Source organism: Callithrix jacchus, chromosome 9, assembly GCF_049354715.1.
Source record: "Callithrix jacchus isolate 240 chromosome 9, calJac240_pri, whole genome shotgun sequence".
In the NCBI taxonomy this organism is placed as follows: Eukaryota; Metazoa; Chordata; class Mammalia; order Primates; family Cebidae; genus Callithrix; species Callithrix jacchus.
Window position 1 is genome coordinate 124837585 of NC_133510.1, and position 25913 is coordinate 124863497.

At 51.9% G+C, this 25913-nt stretch overlaps 1 protein-coding gene and 1 long non-coding RNA gene across 2 annotated transcripts in view; both read left to right on the top strand.

The window, feature by feature from the left end:
• Window positions 1-4166, top strand: part of LOC128928635 (uncharacterized) — a 34630-nt gene extending 30464 nt beyond the window's left edge. Inside the window, exon 4 of the long non-coding RNA XR_008474037.2 lies at window positions 10-4166. This is a non-coding gene — a long non-coding RNA (uncharacterized LOC128928635). The remainder of the gene's footprint in view (window positions 1-9) is intronic.
• A 949-nt stretch (window positions 4167-5115) lies between these two features.
• Window positions 5116-24897, top strand: ORAI1 (ORAI calcium release-activated calcium modulator 1). The gene is made up of 2 exons (XM_035257874.3): window positions 5116-5587; window positions 23904-24897. The coding sequence occupies exons 1-2, from the start codon at window positions 5288-5290 to the stop codon at window positions 24504-24506; spliced, it is 903 nt and encodes a 300-aa protein (XP_035113765.2). The 5' UTR covers window positions 5116-5287; the 3' UTR covers window positions 24507-24897.
• The last annotated feature ends 1016 nt before the right edge of the window (window positions 24898-25913 follow it).

Here is a 25913-nt window from a genome sequence, read left to right on the forward strand (position 1 = left end):
GGTTTCCAGCCTCCTGCATCCTAATTCTTTGACCATGAAAACCTTCAAGATCACTCACAAAAGCTGCCTCCCAGATGTCTTGTGGAGCTGGCACAGGGCTGGCCGGGAGAGGGATTCTAAGTCAGGACACACGGAAGGACTTACAGGGAAGCTGCCACTAGCTCCATACAAGGACAACTTTTGAAGTATCAAGACAACCGGTCAGTCATGCTCAGCTTCTAGAAGGAGTGAGCTTCCTGTCACCAGGGGTATGAGAACATTGTAGTAGCCAGGCTTGGTGGTGCATGCCTGATGAGCCCAGGAGTCCGAATGCAGCCTGGGCAACACAATGAGACCCCTGTCTCCCCACCACCAAAAGAAAAGGGTAGGGAAAAGTTACTAACCATGGACCCCTCCAGGATCCTGGGGCAGGAGGCAGGGATGGCCCAGACACCCCACCCGTGTCTGGATATTTTATTACTTCTGATCTGTGCAGATTGGGAAATTCAAACCACAGAGAATTAGGAGAGGAGTGAGGGTGGTGACATAGGAGCTGGAGAGAGGAAACCCTCTCCACCCTAAAGCCCCTTCTGAGTCACCACTCCCAGACCCTCTGTTCCTCTTAAATCAGCAGATCTCTCCTCCCAGCTTCCAGCCTCTTTCCCCTCCAGAACTCAGGACCCCTTAGCTGCGAAATGTTGTGTGTTCCTAGTCCTGAACTGGGGCTTTCTGGGAACCAAGGACATTGCATTATTTTGTTCATTGAACCTGTTTCCATTGACAGTAGCCAGTGGGAGGCCCTGAGGTGATAGCGATGTGATTTATTGATTCATTGATTGAGATAGAGTCTTCCTCTGTTGCCAAGGCTGAAGTTCAGTGGCAGGATCTCAGTTCACTGCAACTTCCACCTCCCGGGTTCAAGCAATTCTGTCTCCGCCTCCGGAGGAGCTGGTATTATAGGGCCGGCCATCACACCAAGCTAGTTTCTTTCTTCCTTTTTTTTTTTTTAACACAGGGTCTTGCTGTCACCCAGGCTGGAGTCCAGTGGTGTGATCTCTGCTCACCGCAACCTCCGCCCCTCTAGAGTCAAGCACTTCTGCCTCAGCCTCCTAAGTAGTGGGGATTATAGGCACGTACCACCAAGCCCGGCCAATTTTTGTATTTTTAGTAGAAATGAAGTTTCACCATGTTGACCAGGCTTGTCTTGAACTGACCTTGTGATCCACCCGCCTTAGCCTCCCAAAGTGCTGGAATTACAGCTATGAGCCACTGTGCCTGACCAAATTTTAAACTTTTTAGTGGAGACAGTTTTGCCATGTTGGCCAGGCTGGTCTCGAACTCCTGACCTCAAGTGATCCACCTCGGCCTCCCAAAGCGTTGGGATTATAGGCATAAGTCACTGCACCCAGCTGCACCACAACGAAATAATTAATTAATAAATTACAGGCATTATTATTTATTTAGTTTATTTATTTGAGACAAGATCTCCCCTTATTGTCTAAGTTGGAGGACGGGGTGCAATCACTGCAGCCTCCATCACAAGAAGCTGGGAGTACAGGCTCAGGCCACCATGCCTGGCTAATTTGTTTATTTATTTATTTTGAGATGGAGTTTCTCTTTGTTGCCCAAGCTGGAGTCCAGTGGCGCAATCTTGGCTCACTGCAACCTCTGCGTCCCAAGTTCAAGCCATTCTCCTGCCTCAGCCTCCCAAGTAGCTGGGACAACAGGTGCTATCTGAAAAAAAAGGCCATCTAAAAAAAAGACAGAGTCTCACTCTTTTACCATGTTGGTCAGGCTGGTCTTAAACTCCTGACCTCGTGATCTGCCTGCCTCAGCCTCCCAAAGTGCTGGGATTACAGGCGTCAGCCATGGTGCCTAGTGAGACTCCATCTTAAAAAAATAAATAAATAAAATAAAATGTTTAAACAGGCTGGGCACAGTGGCTCATGCTTGTAATTCTAGCACTTTGGGAGGCCCACATAGGAGGATCCCTCAACCCCAGGAGTTTGAGACCAGCATGAGCAACATGGTGAGATGCTGTCACTATTTATTTATTTATTCATTCATTCATTTGAGACAGAGTCTCCCTCTGTCACCCAGGCTGGAGTCCAGTGGTTTGATCTCCACTCATTGCAACCTTTACCTCCTGGGTTCAATCGTTTCTCCTGCCTCAGCCTCCCTAGTTGCGGGGATTACAGGCATATTCCACCACGCCTGGCTAATTTTTTTTTTATTTTTGAGACGGAGTTTCGCTGTTGTTACCCAGACTGGAGTGCAATGGCATGATCTCGGCTCACCGCAACCTCCGCCTTCTGGGTTCAAGCAATTCTCCTGCCTCAGCCTCCGGAGTAGCTGGGACTACAGGCACGCACCACCATGCCCAGCTAATTTTTGTATTTTTAGTAGAGACGGGGTTTCACCTTGTTGACCAGGATGGTCTCGATCTCTTGACCTCGTGATCCGCCCGCCTCAGCCTCCCAAAGTGCTGGGATTACAGGCTTGAGCCACCGCGCCCGGCCATTTTTTTGTATTTTTAGTAGGGATAGGGGTTTCACCAAGTTGGCCAGGCTGGTCTAGACCTCCTGACCTTAGGTGACCCACCTGCCTTGGCCTCCCAAAGCGCTGTGGTGACAGGTGTGAGCCTCCACACCCAGCCACACTTTTGTTTTTAATGCTTAAACAGATGAAGGCACATACATAAACTAGATGATTTCAGATGCTATAGTGGTCACAGGTATAAAGGGAAGAAATCAAGTTGAGGTGACAGATTGTGACGCTGGGGCTACTTCAGTAGAGAGGGAAGGTCTCTCTGGAGGTGCTATTTGAGCTGAGACACAAATGCTGAGCAAAAGGGATTAGAAGTACAAAAGCCACCCAAGAAACAAGGCCAATGGAGTGGGATTTCAAATTCCAAGTCCCCCATCTTCATTTTTGTTGCACCTTTTTTTTTTTCTCTCTCGTTTTTTTTTTTAAGACGAGGTTTCACTATGTTGGTCAGGCTGGTCTTGAACTCCCAACCTCAGGTGATCCGCCCACCTTGGCCTCCGAAGTGCTTGGATTACAGGCGTGAGCCACCACGCCCAGCCTTTTTTTCTCTTTTTTTGAGATAGAGTCTTGGCTGGAGTGCAGTGGCACTCTCGGCTCACTGCAACCTCTGCCTCCCGGGTTCAAGCAATAATCCTGCTTCAGCCTCCCAAGTAGCTGGATTTACAGGCGTGTGCCACCCCACACCTGGCTAATTTTTGTATTTTTCTAGTAGAGACAGGGGTTTCACAATGTTGGCAAGGCTGGTCTCGAACTCCTGACCTTGTGATGTGCACGCCTCAGCCTCCCAAAGGGCTGAGATTACAGGCGTGAACCACCGTGCCCCACCCCCATTTTCATTTCAAAAACGCCAATAAAATCCTCTGGGGGAGCCAGAGACTTTTTTGGGGTTGAAGTTTTCAACCTCTAACGGTTGGGTAGGGGCACGCCTCCTAGTGGCGAGAAGAGTTAAGTTTCACCTCGCTGACCTGCAATGTCACATGCTTGTCACTCATTCCTGTCTCTCCCATATTTATTCACTCAACAAAAAATTAGAGCACGGATTGTGTGCCAAGGAATATTCTAGATGCTGAGGATGGAGCTATGAAGCTGACAGTAAAGGTCCCTGTCCTGGAGCTGCTCTCCTAGGAGATATTCCCTAGCACAGTCCCTGCACACGCCCCTACCTCACCTCTGCTCCCCAAAATTGTCCTTCCGATGCTCCAACAGCCAAATATCCCTGCTTCAGAGTCTTGGCATGAGCAGTTCTTTCGCTACCCTGGAAAGCTAAATACTGTCTGTTTGCATGGCGGGCTCTGGTCTCAGCTAAAATGTGAGCTAAGTCAGAAAGGTGTGACCTTTATTTCCTGTCCTTCTCCACCCCCCACTGATACATAAGATTCCATGAAGGTTATCATTTTCCTGGAATCCTCAACATAGCACTTAATAGTTGCTCAGAAGACAGCTGCTGAATGGGTTTGAGCATTCACTGGTTCAAAAAATATCAGCAACTGGTCACCCCAGTACATATCAGATGCTGGTGAACACAGGTGAACAAGGTGGTCAAGAGACCAAAAAATCCCTACCAAGAAAGAAAGAAAAGAAAGAAAGAAAAAGCTCCCTGCCCTGAATCTGTGTATTTTAAAATTAAAATTTCAGCTCCCGCATTATTCACTTCCTTTAGCCTGCTTTACTTACTTACTTACTTATTTTTGAGACGGAGTTTCACTCTCTTCACCCAGGCTAAGGCTGGAGTGTAATGGCGCGACCTCGGCTCACCGCAACCCCCGTCTCCCAAATACAAGCGATGATTCTCCTGCCTCAGCCTCCCGAGCAGCTGGATTACAGGCGCCCGCCACCACGCCCAGCTAATTTTTGTATTTTTAGTAGAGAGAGGGTTTCACTATGTTGGCCAGGCTTGTCTTGAACTCCTGATTTCAGGTGATCCACCCGCCTCGGCCTCCCAAAGTGCCGGGATTAAAGGCGTGAACCACCTCGCCCGGCCGCTTTATTTTTTCTACACTTTCACTTTCTAAACTATTATGAAATGGGCTCATTGGTGTTTGTGTGTCTTCCCCTCCAGAACGCAGGCTCCAAGAGGGCACAGGATTTTGTCCATCTCGTTCACCACCCTACCCAGCCTCAGCACCTAGACTAGCGTTGGCACGCAGTGAGCGCCAAATAAACTCTAGACCTCGGCCCGCTCTTTTCCTACAGACCTTGAACCAACTTGTTCCAAAGGGGACACGGGCCTCAGGAGGCGCCCAGAGGTGACCTCAGGCGGCCCGACCAAGAAGTCCGCGCTCCGGGGGCAGGGCCACCGGAGCAGCTGCGGAGAGGGGCGGCGCCAGGAGCCGGAGCGGGAGCACTACAAGTCCCGGGACAGCCCGGCGCTTCCAGGAAGAGGCGGGGGCGGCGGCACTCCAGGGACCGTGGGCGGTGCCGTCGGAGCGGGGGGGGGGGTGGTCACGTGACGCCCACAATCTCGCCCACCTCCGTGGGCGGGGCAGAGGTGGGCGGGGAGCATGCAAAACAGTCTGGGGCGGCGGCCAATCGCGGCGCGCGCCGGGGTCCCGGCCCCGGGGATCCGGGACGCCGCCCGCACGCAGGCTCGGGTCGCTGCCACCGGGGAGCTCTTGCCAGCGGCGCCGCGGGCCTGCGAGCTGGGGCACCGGGCACTCCTTCAACCTCGTCCTCCTCGTCCTGTGCGGCCGGCCGGGTGAGGCCGGGCCCGCGTGGGGGGCAGGCGGCGCCCGGCCCGGCCCGCGCCTCGGCGGCGTGCTCCATGCATCCGGAGCCCGCCCCGCCCCCGAGCCGCAGCAGCCCGGAGCTTCCCCCGAGCGGCGGCAGCACCACCAGCGGCAGCCGCCGGAGCCGCCGCCGCAGCGGGGACGGGGAGCCCCCGGGGTCCCCTCCGCCGCCGCCCGCCCTCACCTACCCGGACTGGATCGGCCAGAGTTACTCCGAGGTGATGAGCCTCAACGAGCACTCCATGCAGGCGCTGTCCTGGCGCAAGCTCTACTTGAGCCGCGCCAAGCTCAAAGCCTCCAGCCGGACCTCGGCGCTGCTCTCCGGCTTCGCCATGGTGAGCTGGCCGCCCTACCCTCCCCCATCTGCTGTCCCCGCCGCTCCCGCCCGCAGCCCCGACGGGGCCCGCTGGGGAGCGGGCTGGGCGGGCCGGGCGGGCCGGGTGAAGGGAAGAGCCGGTAGAAGCGGCGGTGCGCGCTGAGAAGGGGCAGAGGCGCTGGCTGTGAGCACAGGTGGGCGCCAGGTGACTCCGTTCTGGGGTGCTGACCAGCCATGCCGGAGTACCGGCTTGGGGGACTCGGGTGCCTGCACATGGCCACACCTGCTCCAGCCAGAGTGGTAATGCATCCCGAAGTTAGCTCTGTAAGAACCCGCCCCACGTGTGTGCAGAGGGGAAAGTCAGGACTCAAAGGCTCGAACCCATCTGGGGGCGTCAGGAGGTGGGGACGAAGAGAAAGACACCCCCCCCCCCTTGCCCCCACACCTGCGGCTGGAAGATATTGGCCGTGTTCTTTTATCACCTCCTAGAGGGGATTTCCTGACACCCCTTTTCCACCGCATTTTCCGAGAGCCTCAGCCTGGGGGTTTGACAGCCAGTCCCCACCGTCAGTTTTTTTCTCCAGAAACTTGCCACTGAGTCACTGCGTGTGGGGGAGGAGGAGGGACGTGTTCCGGTTGAATGGGCTCTTTCTTTTCTTCCGAGACGGAGTGTTGCACTGTCGCCCAGGCTAGAGTTCAGTGGCACGATCTCGGCTCACTACAACCTCTGCCGCCCGGGTTCTATCAATTTTCTTGCCTCAGCCTCCCGAGCAGCTGGGATTACAGGCAGGTGCCACCACGCCCGGCTAATTTTTGTATTCTTCGTGGAGACGGGGTTTCACCATGTCGGCCAGGCTGGTCCTGAACTCTTGACCTCGTGATCTGCCTGCCTCGGTCTCTCAAAGTGCTGGGATTACAGGCGTGAGCCACCGCGCCCGGCCCAATGGGCTCCTTGATCTAGGAGCTAGTCATGCTTTCCTTCCCCCACATCCCAAGGAGCTGGAGTGCGAGGCCTCTGAGGCGTGAGGTGGGTGAGGGCGTGGATGGGCCTGAGAAGTGGCTCTGGGGATATCTTAAGGCTTAGCATCTTGGTATTTCTCTGGCGCAGGTCACTATATAATAACTACATTATTATCACTTTCGGTGATATCAGCCTGTGTGAATGGACTCTGCCTCCCCGCCCCCCAGTTCGGTAGACCAGAGCACTCCTGCCCCCGCCACAAGTGAGCTAAGCCCTTGGCCTTGAGGCAGGGAGTGGCTGCACCCTTCGTGTTTTCTTGGGAAGGGAGTGTGTCTGGGACTCTCCCTGCTTTGCCTTGCAGCAGAGCCTGAATTTTTTAGAGGCCCAGAGCACGCTGGGCAGGGAGATGGGGAGTGGGAAGCAGCCCTTGCTGCTGCTCTCCTGCTAGCTGCCTTTGTGACCTCAGGCAGCTCACTCTCCCTTTCTGGGCCTCATTTCCTGAATCTTTCAAAGAAGGCTGCTACTCACAAATTTCTCTGACTTTGAGAATAAAATTGAGGGAGGCCCTGAGAGGAAATGAGGGAGTGTGTTCGTATGAAGGGATAGCACTCCCGTTTTTAGTTTAGATAGGATTTGAAACTAACAGAATTCTGTCCTAAGAGACCAGGTTCTGCCTTGTGCCTGGAGAATCTCTGAAAAGACCTGGCATTTGCTAAACACTCACTCTGCTGGGTGCCTTAACACCCGGGCTTACTCCTCAGCAATTCTCTATGGTGATTTTGTCAAAGGGCTTTCCCAAGACCGCACAGCCAGTCCTGGGGAGCGGGATTTGAACTCGGGTCTGCTGGCATTCAGAACTTGCTCAGGCACTTGTTCCCATTGCCGTCTATAGGAACTCTGATAGATGTCCAGCCACGGACATGTTAGGACAGGCCTAGAAAATGAGAAACAGGACAAAAGAGTTTCTTTTAAGCCAAAGAAACTTATAATTGCACAGCGAGGGAGCTACCAGTCATCAGCCTTTCCCTGCAGCACTCCAGGTTTAAGGTAATACTTCCCCCTTTTCTTGTCATGAGTTTAGAACTGCCCCAGGCCCCCTCACTCCTGAGGGATGAGAACCAGATGAATGACACTTTCCTGCCTTCTCAAGTCCTCTCTTCCTCCCGAAGACAGGCCTCATGGTCAAGTGTAACCTCCTTCCTCTTGCTAAAAACAGCGTGGGGAAGTCAGGAGACTGGGGCAGCCAATGGCATGGAGTGGGCCTTGGCCTACCCAGTCTGTCTCTTGGGGACTTTTTATTTTCCCCTGCCTGGGTGGAGAAGGCTTCCCAGGGATTCTGCTGATGGAATCCCCAAAGTTCTGCAGGCAGGGAAGGATGGAACCCCATGACACTATCCATTCCACAGTTATAAGAGGGTAACTGGATGTACCAGGAAGCTGGAAATCTATAGGAGAGATGGGATTGGGTACAGGATGGGGGTCCTGCCATATCCCACCCCACCTTAGATGCCTAGCCTGTAAGTGAGCTTCAGAAAGAAGGGGGTGCCAGCTGCCCCAATGCCATGGTAACAGAGTGACAAGTTCCTGGATTACTCTCCCTTGGCCTATGAGTCAGCACAACCAACTTCCTGCCCCCAGAGGGCTTCCTTCCCAGAGACCTGGAAAGTCAGAGAAACTGACTTGGCCCTTGATCGCCAAGGGGGTAGGGTCCTCCACAAAGTCTGGAGAGAATTGAGAGATTCCCTACTTCATGGGTAGAAGGGCCTGGCCAGGTGGCCATGAAGTGTTGGGGATGGGCAGTGGGGGACCTCAGGCAAGTGGCTTTACCCCTTTGATGCCAGTTTTCTTTTGTTTATGATGCCAGTTTTCTTATGCATACGGAGATGGCAGATATCCTGCTGTCCCATGGACTTGCATGAAGATTCATTATAAGCCAGACTGGGCCCATGAAACATTGGGGAATTTTCAGGGTCTGATGTTGCACCCTTGCCTGGACCCTCTCTGATCTGCAGACAAGATTCTTGCTGCAGATGGAGTTTCTAGGAACGTTGCGCACCATCCTCCAAACTAGCAAGAGATACAAAGCAAGGGGCCTTGGATATAGCATAGGATCAGCATCCTGTCCAGTTCCTTGAGCTGAGTGTACTCTTGTGGGCTTTGATTCAGGCCCTCTGTGCCTCAGTTTACAGTTCATCGAGAGGCAGCTAGCCTCAGCCTGACCCCATCCCCCGCAGGACTGGCAGCAAGTACACGTGGTGACCTCGTCTTCTGGGGTAGGCTGTAACATGAGCCTAAGCAGAAGATAATTGGGAAGGTTGGTCTGTTGCTGTAAACAAAATGCTTTCCACGACCTGGGATCCATTATTTTTGGATTATCTGCCTCCTCAGTTCTCTGCCCGCCAGCACCCTTCTGTTCCCAGGTTCTAGAGCTGGTTCAGAAGTTGCCTGTGATTTCTGTGAAAATGAGTTGGAAGGAAGGACTCAAATCATAAGACATTGAGCCTCTGTGACATGTTCAGAGTTCAGGGACCATGGATATGAGCCACAAATTGCTGTCACTATTCCTAGTACTGATCACTGATAGTAGTTATTGCTATTGTTGATTAGGCTTTTGCAATAGACTAGACAGTGTCCCATGTAGCATCTTCTGTGATCTTCCTACAACCAGGTGGGTGTTAGGGACAAGCTGCCTCAGAAAACCCCCTCCACACAAGCTGACCCTGCCTCCTCTCCCACTCCCCCATTGCTCTGCAGCTGCATTCCTGAACTCCTATCCAGGCGCTACAATTAAGCAAAGCCTGATTACAGCCATCTGGGCAGCTCGGGAAGGACCGCGAAAGCAAATGTTTGTTTCCATACTTGTAAATTCCTGTTTTACACATACCTGTAAAATCCTGTTTTTTTTAGAACTGCCTCCACAAAAGTCACTGGATGATGTCAGGTACGTCTGTCACAAGTTGACAAACTATCTCTGTGCCTGTTACAAGCTGATAGATTATCTCAGTCCTGAAACTCCTTTATGTCCCTCTCACCCCATATAAACCCCTAATTTTGTAAGCTCGGGACTGCCTCCTTGATTGCTACGGGGCAGCCCGGCAGGTTAATATAACTTGCTTGCCGCTGGTGCCGTGGCTCACGTCGTAATCCCAGCACTTTGGGAGGCTGAGGCGGGTGGATCACCTGAGGTTGGGAGTTCAGCCTGACCAACATGGAGAAACCCCGTCTCTACTGAAAATACAAAAATCAGCCGAGCTTGGTAGCACATACCTATAATCCCAGCTACTCAGGAGGCAGGAGAATTGCTTGAACCCAGGAGGCAGAGGTTGCGGTAAGCCAAGGTTGCACCGAGCCAAGGTTGCACCCTTGCCCTCCAGCCTGGACAACAAGAGCGAGACTCCATCTCAAAGAAAAAAAAAAAAACTTGTTTTCCTGACTTTGGGTCTACTCTCCTTTTTCTTGGCTAACCTTACAGTGGGTACAGGTGGTCACTGAGAGGAAAGATTTGCCCAGGGTCACCTGGCTGGGAAGCTGCAGAGCCCTGTGGCTGTGGTGTAGTGCCGTTGCTGTGGGAGAGGAAGCATCAGAGTGGAGGGGAACAGTGGAGAGGCTAAAGCAGAACAAGATCGAAACAGACACTTGAGCAAGACAGCTTGGTTCAAATCCCAGCTCTAGCCGGGCACGATGGCACGTGCCTGTAGTCCTAGCTTCTCGGGTGGCTGAGGTGGGAGGATCGCTTGAGCCCAGGAATTCTGGGCTGTAGTGCACTATGCCAATTGGGTGTCCACACTAAGTTCGGCATCAATATGGTGAACTGAGTGCGGGGGACCACCGGGTTGCCTACGGAGGGGTGAACCAGCCCAGGTCGGAAAAGGAGCTGGTCAAACTCTGGTGCTGATCAGGATTGGGATCGTGCCTGGGTATAGCCACTGCACTCCAGCCTGGGCGACATAGCGAGACCCATCTCTTTATTAAAAAACAAATCCCAGCTCTGTCCCTTATAAAGGCAAGGCCTTGAGCAAGTCATTTAACCCTTCTGGACCCCAGTTTCCTCATCTTAAAAGTGAAGTAGCCCGGCATGGCGGTGTGCGCCTATGATCCTGGCTGCTCGGGAGGCTGAGGCAGGGGAATTGCTTGAACCAGGGAGGTGGAGATTGCAGTGAGCTGAGATCATGCCACTGCACTCCAGCTTGGGCAACAGAGTGAAACTCCGTCTCAAAAAAAAAAAAAAAATTAACTAATTTTAAAAATAAAATGGAGTAATAGTACCAACCTCATTGGTATGAGGATTCACTGAGGTGATATTTGCAACATACCTGACCCGAGTATCCCAGAAACTTGCTCACCCTTTTTCTCATGGCATTAGGGCTGCTCAGCGTTAACTGAGTCAGAAGAATCTGCTCTTCCCGAGCCTTGAGGGTGGTGGAGTTAGGGCTTAAGAAAGAGCCATCAAGTCAAGGGAAATGGCAGGAACAGTTAAAAATAAGAAATCACAGGGCCTAGGGGAAAGGTACAGGGGCTGTGTTTGGGGTTGGCGGTGTGTAGGAAGTAGTAGAGAATGTGAATCTAGCCAGGCAAGGTGATGGAGGGCCTTGATTGGCTGGGAACTTCGAACTCTTGGATAGGCGACAGGGAGCCACTGAAGGTTCTAGACAGGAGTTACGTGATGAATTCTACGATGGTGGCAGTGGTGGTGGTTTACTGTTTATGGAAACCCTGTTGTGCCAGGCATGAGCCTGAATACTTTTCTTTCATTCTTAATCCTCACCGTAGCTCTTAAAAGTATGTATGGTAAACAGGAAAACTACGGCTTCTAGAGGTTAAGGTTCCCCAGCTAGTAGAATTCATGCTCTTGTCTGTCTGGCTGGGAGCCATTTCCACTCTACCACCCTCTCATTTCCACCACCCATGCAGGTTGTATACTGGGCTTTTGAAATCTTCCAGACGCAAGATTCTGCATGCTGGATTTGCACACCAGGCTATGGAGAGATGGAATTTTGCTGTGTCCCCAAGGGGAGGGTGCTTCCTTTGTAAAATTTCATAAGTGCCTGTGGCATAGTTTGGGAATTCTGAATAAGAGCAGTGTTGAACCCTACTGGTTGCTGGGTCCCTGGCTGTTGAAGGATAACTCTGAGCAGGCGTCTAAGACAGCCCTATGGTAATCAGTGTGGGCTGAGGGTGAAGGGGAAAATTCCTGTTGAGAAATAAGACTGAATATAAAGTTTAAACATAGACAGCAGACCAGGTGCAGTGACTCGCACCCACCTGTAATCCCAGCATTTTGAGAGGCTGAGGTAGGAGGATAGCTGGAGCCTAGGAGTTGGAGACCAGCCTGGGCAGCATAGTGAGACCCCATCTCTACAAATAATAATAATAATAATAATAAATAGCCGGGCGTGGTGGCAGATGCCTGTGGTCCCAAGTACTTGGGAGGCTGAGGCAGGAGGACCACTTGAGCCCAGAAGGTTGAGGCTGCAGTGAGCTGTAATGGTGCCACTTCACTCCAGTCTGGGTGACAGAGACCCTATCTCAAAAACAAATAATAAATAAAAATCAGCATAGACAGCAGATTTCTCTCTGATGATGTTTCTTTTTTTTGAGACGGAGGTTTCCTCTTGTTACCCAGGCTGGAGGAGTGCAATGGCATGATCTTGGCTCACCGCAACCTCCGCCTCCTGGATTCAAGCGATTCTCCTGCCTCAGCTTCCCGAGTAGCTGTGACTACAGACATGTGCCATTATGCCCAGCTAATTTTTTTGTATTTTTAATAGAGACAGGGTTTCACCATGTTGACCAGGATGGTCTCGATCTCTTGACCTTGTGATCCACCCGCCTTGGCCTCCCAAAGTGCTGGGATTATAGGCGTGAGCCACCACGCCCGGCCTTCTGATGATATTTCTAAGAGTTCTTTAATATGCCCTCTGGAAGGAACATCTCAGACTGCTAAGACCACAGACTTTTCTTCAGAGGAGAATCTTGTGGGACTGTTATTTGATAGCCTTCCTTGGGGATCATTGATGTCATCCAGGGTCAGCTGGCTTTTGTATAAAGGAGCCATGGGGTCTCTGGTAACTGCTCAACTCTGCCTTTGTAGCTGGAAAGCAGCACAGATAATAGGTGAGTGGGGGGCGGGCATGGCTGTGTGCCAGTAAAACTTTATTTACAAAAACTACAGACTATAGTTTGGTGACCCCTGATCTAAGCCAAACTTTTTTTTTTTTTTTTGAGACAGAGTTTCGCTCTTGTTACCCAGGCTGGAGTGCAATGGCGCGATCTCGGCTCACCGCAACCTCCACCTCCTGGGTTCAGGCAATTCTCCTGCCTCAGCCTCCTGAGTAGCTGGGATTACAGGCACGCGCCACCATGCCCATCTAATTTTTTTTTGTATTTTTAGTAGAGACCGGGTTTCACCATGTTGACCAGGATAGTCTCGATCTCTTGACCTCGTGATCCACCCGCCTCAGCCTCCCAAAGTGCTGGGATTACAGGCATGAGCCATCGCACCCAGCCCTAAGCCAAACTTTTTTTGAGACAGTTTCGCTCTTGTTGCCCAGGCTGGAGTTGCGATCTCAGTTCACCATAACCTCCACCTCCTGGGTTCAAGCAATTCTCCTGTCTTAGCCTCTTGAGTAGCTGGGATTATAGGCATGCACCACCATGCCCAGCTAATTTTGTATTTTAGTAGAGATGGGGTTTCTCCATGTTGGTTAGGCTGGTCTTGAACTCTCGACCTCAGGTGGTCTGTCCGCCTCAGCCTCCCAAAGTGTGCCAGTCCCAAACTTTTTTTTTTAATGAGTCAGGATCAGGCAGGGCATGGTGGCTCATGTCTGTAAGTAATCCCAGCATTTTGGGGGTCCAGGTAGGAGGCTCGCTTGAGCCCAGGAGTTTAAGCCCAGCCTGGGCAACATAGTAACCTCAAAGTAATCCCAAAGTGTTGGGATTACAGGTGTGAGCCAATGTGCTCATCTTTTTTTTTTTTTTGAGACAGAGTCACTCTGTCACCCAGGTTGGGGTGCAATGGTGCGATCTTGGCTGACTGCAAACTCCACCTCCCCCCGGACCACATAGCCAGCATAGTGGTCCAGGGCTGTATAGTCCTAGCTACTTAGGAGGCTGAGGCAGAAGGATCACTTGAACCTAGGAGTTCAAGACTGTAGTGAGCTATGATTGCACCACTGCACTCCCAACAAAGCACGACTCCCAGCTCTTAAAAACAAAAATTAGCACTAGCCTCAGTATTTGTATGTCTATAAATGATATGTGCATTCTAATAAGTCATGTTATAAACATATATAAAAATAGAACAGAACAGTTGGAAGGATGAGGTAAATCAATGAATATCATAAGAAGCTCTAGGGCCGGGCGCGGTGGCTCACGCCTGTAATCCCAGCACTTTGGGAGGCCGAGGTGGGTGGATCACGAGGTCAAGAGATCGAGACCATCCTGGTCAACATGGTGAAACCCCGTCTCTACTAAAAATACAAAACTTTTACACTGCTGGTGGGAGTGTAAATTAGTTCAACCATTGTGGAAGACAGTGTGGCAATTCCTCAGGGACCTAGAAATAGAAATTCCATTTGACCCAGCAATCCCATTACTAGGTGTATATCCAAAGGACTATAAATCATTCTGCTATAAGGACACATGCACACAAATGTTCATTGCAGCACTGTTTACAATAGCAAAGACCTGGAATCAACCCAAATGCCCATCGATGATAGATTGGACAGGGAAAATGTGGCACATATACACCATGGAATACTATGCAGCCATCAAAAACGATGAGTTCGTGTCCTTTGTAGGGACATGGATGAACCTGGAGAACATCATTCTCAGCAAACGGACACAAGAACAGAAAATGAAATACCACATGTTCTCACTCATAGGTGGGTGTTGAACAATGAGAACACATGGACACGGAGGGGAGCACTATACACTGGGGTCTGTTGGGGGGAATAGGGGAGGGACAGTGCAGGGTGGGGAGTTGGGGAGAGATAGCATGGGGGGAAATGCCAGATATAGGTGAAGGGGAGGAAGACAGCAAATCACACTGCCACGTGTGTACCTATGCAACTATCTTGCATGTTCTTCACATGTACCCCAAGACCTAAAATGCAATTTAAAAAAAAAGAGATAAACACAAAGATTAAAAAAAAAAAATCAGTGCTTTCCCATCACTCCACTTACCAAATGCGTTCTAAAGGCAGAATCATATGTATCTTGCTTCCTCCACTCTGCTATTTCTTTTTTTTTTTTTTTTTTTTTTTTGAGACGGAGTTTCACTCTTGTTACCCAGGCTGGAGTGCAATGGCGCGATCTCCGCTCACCGCAACCTCCGCCTCCTGGGTTCAGGCAATTCTCCTGCCTCAGCCTCCTGAGTAGCTGGGATTACAGGCACGCGCCACCATGCCCAGCTAATTTTTTGTATTTTTAGTAGAGACCGGCTTTCACCATGTTGACCAGGATGGTCTCGATCTCTTGACCTCGTGATCCAGCTGCCTCGGCCTCCCAAAGTGCTGGGATTACAGGCTTGAGCCACCGCGCCCGGCTCACTCTGCTATTTCTTTGTTCTTCCAGTATCTAGTGCTGGGCCTCCATAAAAGGTGGCTGCAGACGTTTAGAAAGGTAAGGACTGGCCTAGGGTATTTCAACCCCGGGTGTCCAAAGTGTCCAGCAGATAATCGTAGGTGATTCCTTGGGACTTGGAAGATCATATTAGAACTTCCTTTTTTTTTTTTTTTTTTTGAGACGAAGTTTCGCTCTTGTTACCCAGGCTGGACTGCAATGGCGTGATCTCAGCTCACTGCAACCTCTGCCTCCTGGGTTCAGGCAATTCTTCTGCCTCAGCCTCCTGAGTAGCTGGGACTACAGGCACGCGCCACCATGCTCAGCTAATTTTTTTGTATTTTTAGTAGAGACGGGGTTTCACCTTGTTGACCAGGATGGTCTCCATCTCTTGACCTCGTGATCCACCTGCCTCGGCCTCCCAAAGTGCTGGGATTACAGGCGTGAGCCACCGCGCCCAGCCCAGGGAAAGCATTGATTGAAGGCCCTTATAACTGTCTAAAAATATTTATTTGCACCCAGGCATGGTGGCTCACACCTGTAATCTCAGAACTTTAGGAGGCCAAGACAGATGGATCACTTGAGGCCAGGAGTTTGAGACCAGCCTGGCCAACATGGTGAAATACCATCTCTACTAAAAATACAAAAATTAGCCAGATGTGGTGGCAGGCGCCTGTAATCCCAGCTACTTGGGAGGCTGAGATAGGAGAATTGCTTGAACCCAGGAGACGGAGCTTGCAGTGAGCCAAGATTGCAGCATTGCACTCCAGCCTGTACGACAGTGAGAATCTGTCTCAAATAAATAAATAAAAGTAAAAGTAAATTACTTGCTTAGGTGTTTAGCGCTCTCTCCATCTCCCCTTTCTGGGCTAGGGATCTTGCTGTCTTATTCCCTGCTTTGTCTCTAGCAGGGCCACAAGGTCTTCTAGGCACATAGTGAGTTCTCAGTAACTATTCTCTAAATGAATGAGCCAATGACTGCAGAGCTCACCTGGAAGCCCAGGGAACAGCAGTGACATGAAGATAAAATTTAAAAATAATTTAGCCAGATGGAATGGGTGTAGTGGCTCATGCCTGCAATCCCAGCACTTTGGGAGGTGGAGGCAAGAGGATCGCTTGAGACCAGCCTGGACAACATAGTGAGACCTTGTCTCCACAAAAAATTTAAAAATTGGCCAGGTGCAATGGCTTATGCCTGTAATACTTGTACTTTGGGAAGCCGAGGCTGGTGGATCACCTGAGGTCAGGAGTTCAAAACCAGCCTGGCCAAAATGGTGAACTCTGTTTCTACTAAAAATACAAAAAAATTAGCCAAGTGCGGAGGCAGGCGCCTGTAATCCCAGCTACTTGGGAGACTGAGGCAGGAGAATCACTTGAACCCGGGAGATTGAAGGTTGCAGTGAGCCGAGATAGCACCATTTCACTCCAGCCGGGGAAACGAGTGAAACTCTGTCTCAAAATTAAGCAAAATAAAAATTTGCCAGGCATGGTGGTACGTGCCTGTAGCCCAGCTATTTGGGAGGCCGAGATGGGAGGAACACTGAACCTGAGAAGTTGAGGCTGCAGTGAGCTTTGATTACCCAACTGCACCCTCACCTGAGCAACAGAGTGAAACCCTGCCTCAAAGAAGAATTAGCCAGTTGAGGCCAGGCACAGGGGCTCACGCCTGTAATCTCAGCATGTTGGGAGGCGGAGGTGGATCGCCTGAGGTCAAGGGTTCGAGAACAGCCTGATGAATATGGAGAAACCCCATCTCTATCAAAAATACCAAAATTAGCCAGGCATGGTGGCAGACACCTGTAATCCCAGCTTCTTGGGAGGCTGAGGCAGAATTTCTTGAATCCAGGAGGTGAAGGTTGCAGTGAGCCAAGATTGTGCTGTTGCATTCCAGCCTGGGCAACAGAGCAAGACTCTGTCTCAAAAAAAAAAATTAGCCAGTTGAAGAGAAAGTCTAGGCCTGTGTTCCCCTACCCTGTGTGCAAGTTCAACCTATTCATGGCTTGTGACAAATTTAGTAAGTTGCAAAAGTAGGTTTGTTGTTTCTTTTGATAACTTTGGTAGGAAGCTGCTGGTCCTTTTTAGAATGAGATAAGGATGAAATGAAACAGAGTAGCAGCATGCATTCCCTCTTGCAAGAATAGGCCTTACTGTTGGCATGCCTTAAGGCGAAATGTTGTTTGGTAAAACTTTTGTTTCTGTTATAAGTGCGTGTGTCTATTTACGGAAATGTTTGGAGCCCTGGACTGTCATGGTCACGACTGTGTAAACCACTGCACACTGGGCCTCAGTCCCCTCTTAAGATATGGTTTGCAGTTGAGGTGGGGCAGGCAGGCTCAGACAGCTCCGGGTGACCCTGCATGATTGCAGCTAAGTGGCCTCATGTTCCAGGCGGCAGCCATCTACCCTCCTAAAAGGGTGGACAAGAAAATAACTAGGCCAGGGGCAGGAAGGCTGTGGGGGCTGAGGTCAGGCCCGGCATGGGAGGGCTGCCTTGGAGGGATCTGGACTTGCAGGCGCCAGGTGCCCAGGGTCTCCATGGAGCCCAGCAGGAGCCGGGAGAGATGACTGGCACTCGGGTGAGGTGGGCCAACGCCTGGTACAGTCTGCCAGGGCCGGCCAGGCCCTGCCCTTCGCACAGTTACGTAACCTTGTTGGCCCTTGCTAAGGTTTGATAGCCAAACCCCCAATGGGGGGATCCCTGGACCGGCGTGAGGTGGTGATGTGGGTGTCTTGCCTTTCCTGTCCCTTTAGGGTTCGCCTCGCCAGGTTCAGACGGCCAGCGGCTGGCCAGGGGCTGTTTATTTTGGGCTGACGGGCTATATTTACCTTGTGAAGCTGCATGCAATCTGATCTGATCCAATCTCACTGGGGCTCAGCTGGGGCCCTGGCAGCCAGCTGCCAGGTCTGCAGGGCCCCCGGCCTTCACCCTCCTCACCCAAGGGGAGATTTCCGGAGCAGGAAGTGTCCTGGAAAAAGTGGTGGCTTTTATTTCTGTGAAATTGTCATCAAGCTTCGTGACACATGCCAACCGTCCCTTTCTCCTCACTTTGAATCATTCTTTTACACGCCCCCCTGAACCTGGTGACATTGAACTTGGTCCCAAGTATGGGCACATACAGCCTGCCTATGTGGCCGGAGTTCCAGGAATCATAGGGTCCAGTGAGGGTGTTGGGGTTTCTTCCAGAGCAGGGCAGCAGGCCCCTTCCTCTTCCTTGGAGAGCCCAGCCTCTCCCCTCTTCCCAGCCCAGAAAAACCTCAGGGCGGGCTGGCAAGTGTTGGTGTCTCCTGGCCATGTGCGTCCCAACAGCTGCACTGCTTTCTGGCCCTGGAGCCTGCGGGTGTGACAAGTGGTGTGGAATGTGGTGGTCTCTGTCCTCTGGAGGTGGCCATCAGGCCAGGTGTGGCTTCGGGTACACATCCTCTTTGTGGCTGGGGTTTGGAGCTGGGGCTGCCTCTGTACAGCAGGCGAGGCCCAGAGTCAGGGTTGGAAGGTGGGCGTGTGGGGTCCCTGTCTCCAGCCTGAGCCGAGGGTATCCAGCCTCAATTTCTCTTCCACCTCAAGCTGTGTTTTTCTCTTTTTGTCTTTTCTTTTCTTCACCCCCTCTTTTTTTTAAGAGATAGAGCCTTGCTCTGTTGCCCTCACTGAAATGCAGTAGTGCGATCAGAGCTTACTGCAGCCTCAAACCCCTGGGCTCAAGGGATCCTCCTACCTCAGCCTCTCAAGTAGCTGAGATTGGCTGGGCATGGTGGCTCACACCTGTAATCCCAGCACTTTGGGAGGCTGAGGCAGGGAGATCATCTGAGGTTGGGAGTTTGAGACCAGCCTGGCCAACATGGTGAAACTCCCATTTCTACTAAAAATACAAAAATTAGCTGGGTATGGTGGCAGGCGCCTGTAGTCCCAGCTACTCAGGAGGCTACGGTAGGAGAATCGCTTGAACCCAGGAGGCAGAGGTTGCAGTGAGCCAAAATCGCACCACTGCACCCCAGCCTGGGCGACAGAGTGAGACTGTCTAAAAAAAAAAAAAAGTAGCTGGGGTGACAGGCATGCCCACTATACCCAGCTATTTTTTTTTTTCTGTGTGCATTTGTGTCTGTGTGTGAGACAGAGAAAGAGAGAGAGTGAGAGAATCTCACTTTGTTGCCCAAGCTAGAGTACAATAGCACAGTCAGGCTCTTTGCAGCCTCAATCTCCTGGGCTCAAGGGATTCCCTCACCTCAGCCTCCCGAGTAGCTAGGACTACAGGTGTACCCACTACACCCAGCTAATTTTTCTTTTTAAATATTTTTTCTTTTTATCTTGGAAGCTGAACTCAGGTGCAAATCCAGGTACACCCAGCTAATTTTTGGGTTTTGTAGAGATGAGGTTTCACTGTGTTGCCCTGGGTGATCTCCAGTTCCTGGCCTCAGGTTACCCTTCTACCTCGGCTCCCCAAAGTGCTGGATTATAGCTGTGTGCCTAGTTTATGTGTTTTTCTTTTTAACTAAGATGTATTGAGCTGCTGTAGCTGGCCCTATGCTAAACATCTACATGTGAAAACTACACGTAGTCTCCGTCAGCATGTGAGGGAGGTGCTCCCTTGCCCCGTCATACCCTGGCTGTGGAGCCAAGTGGACTTGGGTTCAAATGCAGCAGCCGGGTAACCCTTTGCACAGCTGACCTCACCTTTCTGAGCCTCAGTTTTCTCATTTGTAAAAGAAGAATAATGGTATTAGTAACTCATGGGATCCTCTTTTAAAAAGAAAAAAAAAAAAGAGTCTGTCTCCCAGACTGGAGTAGAGTGGTGCTATCTTGGCTCACTGCAACCTCTGTCTCCCAGGTTCAAGTGATTCTCCTGTCTCAGCCTCCCAAGTAGCTGGGATTACAGGTGCCCACCACCACCCGCAGCTAATTTTTTTTTTGAGACAGAGTCTCACTCTGTCATCCAGGCTGGAGTGCAGTGGCACAATCTCGGCTCACTGCAACCTCCCAGACTCATTCTCATACCTCAGCCTCCTGAGTAGTAGCTGAGAGGTGTGTGCCACCATACTCGGCTAATTTTTTTGTATTTTTGGTAGAGGCGGGGTTTCACCATTGTTGGCCAGGCTGGTTTCGAACTCCTGACCTCAAGTGATCTGCCTGCCTCAGCCTCCCAGAGTGCTGGGATTACAGGCATGAGCCACTGTGCCCAGCCTATATAGATGTGGAAACTGTGGCACAGAGAGGTTGAGATCCTTATCCAAGGTCACCAGCTTTGTAACTGGAGGAGCCAGTTTGCAGCCAGCTGTCTGGTGTGCTCTGTGGTCCTGACGGCTGCACAGTGGGAGAGAGACACTTCCTTGGGGGTTGCTGGGGCACAGGTGAGGCACCAACTAGGGAGCAGAGTGGACTACAGACCTGTGTACAGTCCCCACGTGCATACCCGCGGCAGCCAGCTCAGGGTCTGTGCCACCAAAGGCTCCAGGCATTTCCAGTGAGTGGATCAGTAGCAGTGGACCTGGGGCAGCTCAGCCACTGCCGCCTCTGCTTGTCCTGTCTCGGGTTTCAGGTTCTGGGGCGGCAGGCCAGAGCAGGAAGAGGAAGTGCTGGGGGTGGGGAGGTGGCAGGAGACACTGGCTGCTGGAGGGGGCTCCCCCTCTTCCAGGGGAGGGCAGGCCTGGGGACAGAGACCAGTGAGCTGCAGGATGTGGCCCTCCACCTGCCATGCCCTGGTGGCCCACTCCACCTCTTGTGTCCAGCACCCACATGTGCTGCGACACCCTCACCCGCATGGACTCAGAATTCTCAGGGCTTTCTGAGATCTTAAACATGGTAGAAATCCTGATGGCACTGCCCCAAATTTATATGAGCTTGAAATGTTTTGTAAACGCCTGGGCTGAAAAGTACATACCGTCATCCGTTGTGGGCATTCTTAGGCAAAAGCCTGCAGATCCTGTTGAAATTGTCAGAAGAGTCCTATGAATAAATGATACTCACCTGTTTTAAGGAGAGTGTTCACCGTCTTCAGATTCTCAAAGGTGTACAACCCCAAGTCAGATCTAGGTTGTGACCTTCATCTCGCTGCTTCCCCTGCTTTTACGGGTGGAGAGGAGGGTCTTGGCCAAAGTTACCCGGCAAACAGGCGGTTATGGAGCGGGAACAGGCAGTTATGTCTGCCGATTTGGCCTGGCGCCGTTCTTTCTGCCTGAACGTGGCCCTCTGCAGGAGGGTGGAAGCCCCAAGAGGATGTCATAGAGTCTGGGTTAGGGGTGAGGTTCCTAAACTGGGTCGTGATAAAGCTCAATTTTATTGAGGGTTTGTTGTATGCTCGACACTACCTATTTTACGTGGATTGACTCTCTTAATCCTCACAAGAAGCCTTCGAGGCTTGTACCATTATTCCCGTTTTACAGATGTGGAAACAAGCACAGAAAGTTGAAAGAGCTTGCCAGAGTCACGCAGCCTAATACAGGGCAGGGGAATCAGGGTTCAAGCCAGGCAGGCTGCAAAAGGAGAGTGGAGGGGAAGGAGGGAGCCCATACCCCTATCTAGGGTTGAGAGGGGTGAGGCCAGGAATTCCCTGCCTGCTGGGGGCCAGGCTGGTGTGTGGCTAATGGAGAAACCTCAGCATTAGGCTTCCCATTCTGAGCCTGCCACATACATAGCAAATACTTTATAAAGAGTCACTGTCCTTGATGGAATTCCACCGTCTCCCTACCCCCCTCCCTTCAGCCCTCATGGGTTGAACCTGGTTGCGTGCCCACTGCCCGCTGCTCCCTGCCCAGATCTGATGAGCTGGCTCGTTCGCATAGGGGTGATTTGCAAGGCTCAGGTGAGGAGCAGCGTGTCTGGGCCGGAGCATGCCCCGGTGGCCTCGGGTCCACAGGTCTCCAGGAACTGGGGGCAACTGGTGCAGCAGCCCTGGGGCTGGGGAGGAGACGGCCCCAGGGCACACTGGCCCCAGGCCTCACCAGAGCTACGCCCATGGCTTCTGGGAAGCCTGCTCGGTACTTGTCAAGTCGTGCATTGTGTTCTCAGAAGGGCCTGGATGTGCCCTGGGAGGGCAGCCACTACCCCTCTCCATGTCCCCAGTGCAGGGCATGAAGAAGCCTCTGCTTGGATGTGAGGATGTGGGGCCAACAGGACTGGTAGCTGGTGATTGCTTTTTTTCATGCTTTTATTTTAACCATAGTAAAATATGCATAACAAAAGTTACCATTTTGACCATTGATGGTGGTTGGTTTTTAATTTAATTTTTAACTTTAAAATTATTTTTTTTTGAGATGGAGTCTTGCTCTGTTGCCCAGGCTGGAGTGCAGTGGCACAGTCTCTGCTTACTACAACCTCCACCTCCTGGGTTCAAGCAATTTTCCTGCCTCAGCCTCCTAAGTAGCTGGGATTATTGGCACGTGCCACCATGCCCAGTTAATTTTTTGTGCTTTTAGTAGAGACAGAGTTTCACCATCTTAGCCAAGCTGGTCTCGAACTCCTGCCTCAGTCTCCCAAAGTGCTTGAATCACAGGCCTGAGCCATTGCACCCAGCCTTATTTTATTCTTTTTTTTTTTTTTGAGACGGAGTTTCGCTCTTGTTATCCAGGCTGGAGTGCAATGGCGTGATCTCGGCTCACTGCAACCTCCGCCTCCTGGGTTCAGGCAATTCTGCCTCAGCCTCCCGAGTAGCTGGCACTACAGGCGCGCACCACCATGCCCAGCTAATTTTTTGCATTTTTAGTAGAGACGGGGTTTCACCTTGTTGACAGGATGGTCTCGATCTCTTGACCTCATGATCCACCCGCCTCGGCCTCCCAAAGTGCTGGGATTATAGGCTTGAGCCACCGTGCCCGGCCTTATTTTATTCTTTTTAGAGACAGGGTCTTGCTCTGGTGCCCAGACTGGAGGGCAGTGATGCAGTCACGGCTCACTACCACCTCAAATTCCTGGGTTCCAGTGATCCTCCCACCCCAGACTCCCAAGTAGCTAGAACTACAGGTACACACCACCAACCCCAGCTATTACAAAACTTTTTTTGTAGAGATGGGGTTGCCTGGGCTGCTCTCAAACTCCTGGTCTCAAGCAGTTCTCCCACCTGGGCCTCCAAAGTGTTGAGATTACAGGTGTGAGCCACTGTGCCTGGCCTGCAGTTGGCTTCTAGTACCTGGCCAGGTGGTAATAGGAGTGATTTGGGAGGTGGTTACCATGTGCCAGCTCTCAGTTAACTGTTAAAATAATTCTATGAACTGGCTGGGTACAGTGGCTCACTCCTGTAATCCCAGCACTTAGGGAGGCTGAGGCAGCCGGGTGGATCACCTGAGGTCAAGAGTTTGAGACCAGGCTGGCCAACATGGTGAAACCTCATCTCTACCAAAAATGCAAAAAATTAGCCAGGTGTGTTAGCACACACCTCTAGTCCCAGATACTTGGGAGACTGAGGCAGGAGGATTACTCGAATCCAGGAGGTGGAGGTTGCAGGCAGCTGAGATCGCACCACTGCACTCCAGACTGGGCAAAAGAGTGCGACTCTGAAAAAAAAAATCCTATGAAGTACTATATAGTCCTATTTTACAGATAAGAAAGTCGAGGCTCAGATTGGTTAAGTGAGTTTCCCAGGGTTGCACAGCTAGTGAGTGCCAGGGCTGGGATCAGATCCGGGTGGCCTTGGGTCCTGCTTTCTTTAGGACTTTCTGCTGCTCTCAGCCCCAAGTGCATGGGCCTTACTATGTCCTGTGAAAACTGAGGCTTGGAGAGGCCAAGAGACTGACCAGGGCCCCAGAGCCTGGAGGAAGGAGAGCCAGGACTGGAGCGTGGCAGTGTGGGATGGGACCACTGGCACTCAGCCCGCCTGTCTCCCCGCAGGTGGCGATGGTGGAGGTGCAGCTGGATGCTGACCACGACTACCCGCCAGGGCTGCTCATCGCCTTCAGCGCCTGCACCACGGTGCTGGTGGCCGTGCACCTGTTTGCACTCATGATCAGCACCTGCATCCTGCCCAACATCGAGGCGGTGAGCAACGTGCACAACCTCAACTCAGTCAAGGAGTCGCCACACGAGCGCATGCACCGCCACATCGAGCTGGCCTGGGCCTTCTCCACCGTCATCGGCACGCTGCTCTTCCTGGCCGAGGTTGTGCTGCTCTGCTGGGTCAAGTTCTTGCCCCTCAAGAGGCAGCCAGGCCAGCCAAGGCCCACCAGCAAGCCCCCGGCCGGTGGCGCAGCTGCCAACGTCAGCACCAGCGGCATCACCCCAGGCCAGGCGGCCGCCATCGCCTCCACCACCATCATGGTGCCCTTCGGCCTGATCTTCATCGTCTTCGCTGTCCACTTCTACCGCTCACTGGTCAGCCATAAGACGGACCGACAGTTCCAGGAGCTCAACGAGCTGGCAGAGTTTGCCCGCTTACAGGACCAGCTGGATCACAGAGGGGACCACCCCCTGACGCCCGGCAGCCACTATGCCTAGGTCCTTGCGGTCGGGGCCCTTCCAGCACTTTGCCCTTAGCCCTTCCCCATGACCTTGGCCTGCCCCAGCCTCATGGACAGCCTGTACAAGGGGCTGAGCTGCAGCAGGGGGCAGAGCGTGGAGGGAGGAGGCTTTTTGTAAGAGAAATTTCTGCACTTTGAAACTGTCCTCTAAGAAAATAAGCACTTCCTGTTCTTCCAGCTCCAGGTCCACCTCCTGTTACGAGGTGGGAGGCGGCCAAAGTGGGGCCACAGGCTTGCTTTGTCCCCTCTCCTCCCCTGTGCCGGTGCCGCCTGGGTGCCTCCTGTCCTGTCCGTCTCAGCCTCTCTCCCGTCCAGCGTTGAGTGTGAACATGTGTGTGTGACACATAAATATACTCCTAAGGACACCTGCTTCCTGTGTCTTGCGTTTGTTGGTCTTGGGCTACTGGTATCATGCCTCAGCCTGGTTAGGGGAGCCTCTAGGCAGACTTAAAACACGTTTGTTTTTGTTTTTCTGAGATGGAGTTTTGCTCTTGTTGCCCAGGCTGGAGTGGAGTGGCATGATCCATAAAGTCACCATGGGCTGGGTGTGGTGGCTCATGCCTGTAACCCCAGCACTTTGGGAGCCCACGGTGGGTGGATCACCTGAGGTCAGGAGTTTGAGACCAGCCTGGCCAGCATGGAGAAACCCTGTCTCTACTAAAAATACAAAACTAGCTGGGCGTGGTGGCACATGCCTGTAGTCCTAACTTCTTGGGAGGGGGAGGCTGAGGCAGAAGAATCTCTTAAAACCAGGAGGCGGAGGTTGCGGTGAGCTGAGATGCACACCATTGCACTCCAGCCTGGGCAGGAAGAGTAAAACTCCACCTCAAAAAAATAAATAAAAATAGGCCAGGCACAGGGGCTCACATCTGTGATCCCAACACTTTGGGAGGCCAAGGCAGGCAGATCACCTGACGTTAGGAGTTCGAGACCAGCCTGACCAACATGGTGAAACCTTGTCTCTACTAAAAATACAAAGCCAAGTGTGGTGGCATGCCCCTGTAATCCCAGCTACTTGGGAGGCTGAGGCAGGAGAATGGCTTGAACCCGGGTTGCAGAGGTTGCAGTGAGCTGAGGTTGCACCACTGCATTCCAGCCTGGGCAACAGAGCAACACTCTATCTCAAAAAAAAAAAAGGCTGGGCACGGTGGCTCAAGCCTATAATTCCAGCACTTTGGGAGGCCGAGGCGGGTGGATCACGAGGTCAAGAGATCGAGACCATCCTGGTCAACAAGGTGAAACCCCATCTCTACTAAAAATACAAAAATTAGCTGGGCATGGTGGTGCGCACCTGTAATCCCAGCTACTTGGGAGGCTGAGGCAGGAGAATTGCCTGAGATCGTGCCATTGCATTCCAGTCTGGGTAACAACAGCGAAACTCCAT

Bases quoted from the DNA above. Each gene is read 5' to 3' on its own strand.
- ORAI1 (XM_035257874.3), top strand. From the start codon at position 5,288: ATGCATCCGGAGCCCGCCCCGCCCCCGAGCCGCAGCAGCCCGGAGCTT. The intron at 5,588-23,903 runs GTGAGCTGGCCG...GTCTCCCCGCAG, and splicing joins TGCTCTCCGGCTTCGCCATG to GTGGCGATGGTGGAGGTGCA.